Source organism: Mizuhopecten yessoensis, unplaced genomic scaffold (genome assembly GCF_002113885.1).
Source record: "Mizuhopecten yessoensis strain PY_sf001 unplaced genomic scaffold, ASM211388v2 scaffold11141, whole genome shotgun sequence".
In the NCBI taxonomy this organism is placed as follows: domain Eukaryota; kingdom Metazoa; phylum Mollusca; class Bivalvia; order Pectinida; family Pectinidae; genus Mizuhopecten; species Mizuhopecten yessoensis.
Window position 1 is genome coordinate 2,320 of NW_018408900.1, and position 6,629 is coordinate 8,948.

Genomic DNA, 6,629 nt, shown 5'->3' on the forward strand with positions numbered 1-6,629 from the left:
AAATAATGTCTTGCATTGAGGATAAATGAAGTTTGTAACAAAAACTTGGTTCTATTTTAGGAGCATTGTCGGACATGAAGATATAACATAGCCTTCTACTTCGATGGTATCACTCATGGACTTGGAGGCTTAATTTGCCTTTCCCTCAGACGGATTTCAGAATGGGAGAAAAGCAGAAGCGTTGAATTCAACATGTCCGTAACATATGGTGCAGGTCAAAAAGAGGACAGACAAAGCGTAAAACCATTATCTATCAAGACGATATCATCCGTATACACAGTATAGAAGTAAGGAAACAATGAAGTACTGGTGTTTTGTTTCAATATCGACATTAACTAAGCCAATCACTTGCTACAAGTGATCGTGACTTGAAAGTTTTCATTATGTATTTACATGTGTGCATGTGTTGTAAAATATTTACATTTTGCTAATTTTGACTTTCAATTCGCAAGTCAATTCCTTTGTTTGATAAATGATCCTACCATACGTATGGTGGCGATTGCAAAGGCATGCGTAGCAAACGTGTTGTTGTGTTAATTTGTATGGTCCATATATATATTTGCTAGTTCGATGTCGAATAAAGTGAGTAATATCATGCTGTAAAAATGAGACATTATTATTATTATTAATTTGGAAAATTATTTATATCGATCAGTACCTATGCACGGTATAAATTTATTGTCATTATATATATATCTTATATCCGATAAAGCTAAAGAAATGTTCAATATACGGGTTCATTCAGATATGCATATGCATCATTTTATGTTTTAGTTTTGTTTGTAATCGAAGAGCATTGATTTAGAATTTGTTTTATTTTATATGTATGCGATCTCACATAAGCTCGGTTTGTAAATCACTGTACTAGATATGCGTAGTTCCGGGTTTCGACTCATGTGAAAATATTTTAGCCAAATCAACTTCTGTCGATCAGATATGAGTTTGGGTAATGCGTGTTGCATTATCCTTAGATTCTCTGTTACAAGTATGATTATACTTTGACCATGGAATAGGATTAAGTTTTATGTCTTTATATAAAGAGATTTTAGTATTTAAATGTATATGTTTTGCATAATCGTAATTAAAATAACGTTTCTCATGATTCTTCAAATGTGTCAAAACACAATTATGCATTAGTAATTCAGTAATCTTACGTTTGGTGAAAAGGAGCTGTTCAGTAATAAGCGTGTTAAGAGATCGCAAAGTTTTAATGGGATTCGAATATGCTGATACAGTAATTCCATACTGCCTCTTGTTGGTATAATATGTTATAGGTGCATCTATCGGCTTTGTGGCATACAATAGGAATGAGGACTGTTTATCATACAAGCAAAAACTGTGTTATAACTTCTTTATTAAAATATCATTTTTCATACTTCAGACGAAACTGAGCAATTTTAACATAAATCGTTGGCAAATTTATTTAAAGTTTGTTTTATTATTATTTGTATTACTAATACCTTTTAACAATTGATACACTGTGGGCACAAGGCCATCACTCACAACTTCATGTTTACAGCTGATGTACATAGCTGTTTCTATGCTTGCGCACAATCATGGAATAAATGTTGTAAAGAGGCGAACTACACATGTGTTTTTGTAAAACAAAATTTGTACTTTAAACTTAGATATCAGTAAAATAGATCTCGCACGTCTGGGTTACAACATACAAAGTCTTTCTCTGTGTCTTTTCAGCTTTGTTATGTACATCCACCGAAGTAATCGGCGCAAAAGAGTAATTGTAATGTTTATAAGCCGAACGCACTGAATATATAAATAAAATAACCTTAACCGGTTATCCAATAAGTACTGTGATCAGAGCTTAAAAACCGGAAATTCAGATTCGTTGGACATGACTTCGTTTGAAAATAGCTGTGTATTGAAACAGACAGACAGAAATAAAACCTGGTTTATTTAGTAAGCATACCAGATGAACGATTGTTGTTCAACAGTTTTTTATGAAATTATTTCAGCATAAATAAAAAAGAGAAAATAGATATTGTTAATCAAAAAGAAAAAAAATACTAGTTATCATTTGTAAAAAATGATAAAACCTCAAGTGTTGTAAAATTGTATCTAGTGATTATTCCGTTTATGAACTGCATAAATTCACCATAAAAGACTATACATTCATTGAAAGACTTAGGAACGTGAAATGATACAAATCGATTATTACAGCTTATCAACAGACAAAAGCTTCTAGGCAAATACTTTCAATTCTAAGAAGGTTGCAGCTGAGACGAAACGCAACTAACAAATGAAATAAAATCATTACGAAAGTGTGAACAAGACTGTAATTGAACTCAAAATGAATGCATTTAAAGAAGAAGAAGATGAACTAAAGAAAGGTTTACATTGAGAGCCTTGAAAAAGTGTTTCAGCACCATCAAGCCGTATCCCGTCCTTATTGGTCATGGTTTTGGTAGTAATGAGTGTATATACTATCCAAGTGATGAAGTATTTTCTCGACAATAGAACGTTAGGCGATACGATTAGAAATAAATATACTCCATAACAAAAGGAGTGTTATCCTAACACTAACAAAAACCTTCAGTATTGGAGGTCGATAATGGTCACTAACGTCCTTGTTCTAAATAAGGGCATCGTCAAGATATGCCTAGGGTTATAGATGTTTTTCTGTCAAAGTGTTGACCTCCCGCTCCTCCTTTCTCGATACATGCTGTTTTTCATCAACACATTTTTGACTTTCCTTGTGTTTGCACCGCAAAAAATGAAATACATGTATATTCCAAGATTTTAGAGTCACATTTTATTTCTGTTATTATTCAGCATAATCATTCGATTCCACCTTGCGCCTATCCATCTATTGGTATGGTGTATATGGATGAATTCCTCTTGATTGATAATATTGTCAACGTTTTGCTGTCCTCTTTCTTACCAACATCACATGTCACAGATAAGTTAAACTCGATGTTCCTACTTTTCTCCCATTCTGAAATCCGTCTGAGTGGAAGGCAGATTAATCCTCCAAGGCCAAGAGTGATGCCCCCGAAGTAGAAGGCTAAGTTGTAACTTCCACTCATGTCCGACAATGCTCCTGGAATAACAATATTAACGCAACAGTCATTTTAGAAACAAAAATTAAAAATTAAAACTATTTCCGAATTGTTTCCTGCACATAGGAACATGTAGTTTATAGAATGAGTCATTTAATAGTTCGGCAAATATCAGTGATTTCACACGCCATGTCTCCTGTTTGATAGCGAGATAGCCAGTACAGCAACAGGCCATCATCACATCGTAGGTTGACGTTATGTATATGAATTATTCTAAAGACCATGCGTAAATAATAGTAAAGAGTAAAATTGTGCACTTGCGTGTTTGCTACATTATTTATGAGGTATTTTCTATACACCAGAACCTAAACATGAGTAACAGTACTCATTTCTATATAAACTGATGCAGTGATTTATTATCTTAAAATTGTCTTACGCAGACAGAACACACAAACACCAAAATGGGAATAAAAGAAAATCAACACAAAAAGAAATCAACATCAGCCGAGGAGATAGCATAGCAAACATATCAGGAATCCCTTAAAGCGCCTTAACCGAAAACAGGTGATTCATGTATCGGTAACTAACGATCCAAGTTCAACATATGGAATTGTACCTGCTATAGGCGATCCAACAAATGAGGACAGTCCCATGCTCAGTCCAACCAACCCAAATGAACTGGAAAGTCTGTGTACCCCCAACAGTTCTGCCATCAGTATACTTCTGAGACAGATAAATGCCGCTGAAATTACATTAATACACCAATATACGTAGCAGCACTAACTGTTATGTCACTTATATGATTGTTTTCATTCTTATTAATTGAAAGTACGTATTTTTTTAGAAGTATAGCTCTACTTATCAACAAATTAACTTCGCTTTTATTCAATTGAATACATAATACTTTTTTAAAAGAAAAAAAATGTTTTTTAATTTAATCAGAGATACTGTTTTTATTCATAAAAAAAATATATTCTGATTTTATTTTGAAACAGGAATGATGGAATTGAAATAAAAGTGTTAAAATAAATTAATTTATATTCAGAAAATCTATGTAATAGAAACAGGATTTATTATAAAACGTTTGACTTTCTTGTTTATGTTAAGCTATAAATGTGATTTTCTTTCCTATATAGATTACAAAAAGATAACTGGTTATGTACATTTATATTTTTTCTATAACCTTACCTAATACTGCGCCAAACACGACCGCGTAAATTGTAAGAGTAACAAAGGTAGTGTAGAAGGGCACAAAGCACGTAGACACTCCACCAATCAACAGGGCAGTATTGTTTATTATCAAGCTATTGGCCCATGGTTTGTCCGTGATGTAGCCAATCAAAACGCGTGTAACAGTGTTGGATATCCCCATGAACGAGATAAGAAATGCTCCCTCAGCAGAGGAAAGATTGACTTCACTAGCCCAAACAGGCAGGAAATTTAGAGGGATGAAAAATCCTGCAAAAGATGATTGTGCATATTATGTATTTGAAAATATTTCATCATAAGTGTGATAAGAATAACATAATTGAATGAAATATAATTCGTATCATGTGACACTAGATTGCTTAAGATGAACAATATATTGATTTATTGAAGATGTAGTATTGGTGCATCAATAATATTGAAACAAAGAAGGAGGTATGATCGTTAAATATTTCTATACACATACCAAACATGACGAAAAGACATGACGCTCCATACATTAACATTGTCGGACTTTTAAGAAGTGTGAAGTCAAACATGGCTTTGATTGGTGAACATGATTTCTGGCAACACTTGCCACAGTTGTTTGCAAAGTTATCATGCGCATATTTAGCTGTCACGATTTTCTGAACATTCCGATCAAAAGAGGTTTCCAATGGTCTGTAGACAGCGGAGCAAACAACACCGTTGAGAACAATTGCTGACATTATCCACATGGTTCCACGCCAGCCGTAGGTTTCCAAAAGAAATTCACTGAGGGGAGCAAAAGCAAATGCTCCTACTCCGGCTCCACAAACAGCCATTCCTGTGGCGAGAGCTCTTCGTTTGTCAAAGTATGTACCAATTATGACAATCGACGGTAGGTACAGCAGGCCAAACCCAATACCTTTAAAAAAATCACGTTATAGAACGAAATGAGAAAAAGGTTCCAGGTCTATAATAATGGTGACTGTTATAGTCTCCATGAAACTCTACAATCCTAAATAATACGAAAACAAAAAACACAACTACATTATACATTTGAGCGAAATTTAACACTATTATAATTTTGACCAAATAGAGTATGCAATGGCTATATAATTACGCAGTTCATTAGGATGTCACAAGAAGATTTCTTTTATGAATAAAATGAAATCGGAACCAATGGGGTAATATTGGCATAGTCATTTAAGCGCCCTATTTCTAGGAAACAGAAATTCGTTAACAAACACATAGTAATACAAAACTTTGAAGATAATATTACAATCTGGTAAGTTGTCACATAGGAAACATCCGGAAACCATTTGAAGGAAAAACGAATTAAAAAGGAAGAATCATGCTTAACTCGTTTGGGGGATTTTCACAAATATTTACGGCAATCCAATGTACAAATTAAGAAATGTCGTAAATATACAAATGAAGTGCAGTGTCTCCAATTTGCTACATACATGTTGGAAGCATCGTAAATGGTTCAGCATCTTCATTCACGACATAGGAATTTTAGAGAATACGTCAAAAAATCAGATTTTCCATTCTGAAAATTGTAAATATGTTGTGTATTATCGATGATTTATTTTCGTATATTTAGACATCCATTGTCTTTATTTAAAAGCGAAATCAACAAAAGATCAGTGGGTCGCGTGTTCGCGGCTTACGTGGGAAAGTCGTCAGGTTTTGACTTTAGGTCGTTGTTTTTTTCCGAATATTCCGCCTGTCTTCCACCACCAAAACCTGGCACGTTCGTGATGACCATAGCTGTTTATAGGACGTAAAGCACAAACACAACCTGTATAATCCCTGTTGTCTATCACGTCTTTACAGTGTACCGATTGTAGATACATTATGTTGCCTTTAACTAGATGTCCTAAAATACATTGTACCTTCCCCCTGTTGTCTTCAGCTACATGAAAACTGATGACCTGTCACTTAACTAAATCACACATTTAAAACATTACACATAATACATACCTCCTGTTGTCTTAAAAAAACAAAGCAAAAATTAGATACCTCCGGCAATGCTGTAAAAGATTATCATCACGTCAAGGCTTGGTGAAAATGAGGAAAGGAAGAGCCCGACGCTGACAATTACTGCTCCACTTCCGGCCACCCGTCGACTTCCATATTTGTTCATCAATACACTTACAACTGGACCTAGCGTAAAACCATTTTCATGTTAATTAACATTAGTAGCTAATACTCTGTACAAACCTACGTCATATCTTGATCAGGAAAAATCACATGAACTCAAATGTCCATCTTGTTCAGACTGGCTTTGACCAATTTACCTATCACTGGGTCTTCCATTAACCGATCTTTAGTCTTTCCTGATGGATGCAGTGTCAAGAAAAAAACTGAAGCCCTGGTGGCGTGGCGCCACTTGTTGCGTACGTAGTAGGTCGTAGTTACATATATATTCCCCCCCCCCCC

At 34.5% G+C, this 6,629-nt stretch overlaps 1 protein-coding gene across 1 annotated transcript in view; it reads right to left on the reverse strand.

Moving 5' to 3' along the window:
• Positions 1 to 1,349: 1,349 nt before the first annotated feature.
• LOC110466666 (monocarboxylate transporter 13-like) overlaps positions 1,350 to 6,629 on the reverse strand; it is a 13,961-nt gene continuing 8,681 nt past the window's right edge. The window contains exons 3-7 of the mRNA XM_021523337.1: positions 6,210 to 6,353; positions 4,690 to 5,109; positions 4,206 to 4,475; positions 3,634 to 3,759; positions 1,350 to 3,058 (exon numbers count right to left, since the gene is read on the reverse strand). Of these exons, the coding sequence (XP_021379012.1) occupies positions 2,817 to 3,058; positions 3,634 to 3,759; positions 4,206 to 4,475; positions 4,690 to 5,109; positions 6,210 to 6,353 (1,202 nt within the window). The 3' untranslated portion in view covers positions 1,350 to 2,816. The remainder of the gene's footprint in view (positions 3,059 to 3,633; positions 3,760 to 4,205; positions 4,476 to 4,689; positions 5,110 to 6,209; positions 6,354 to 6,629) is intronic.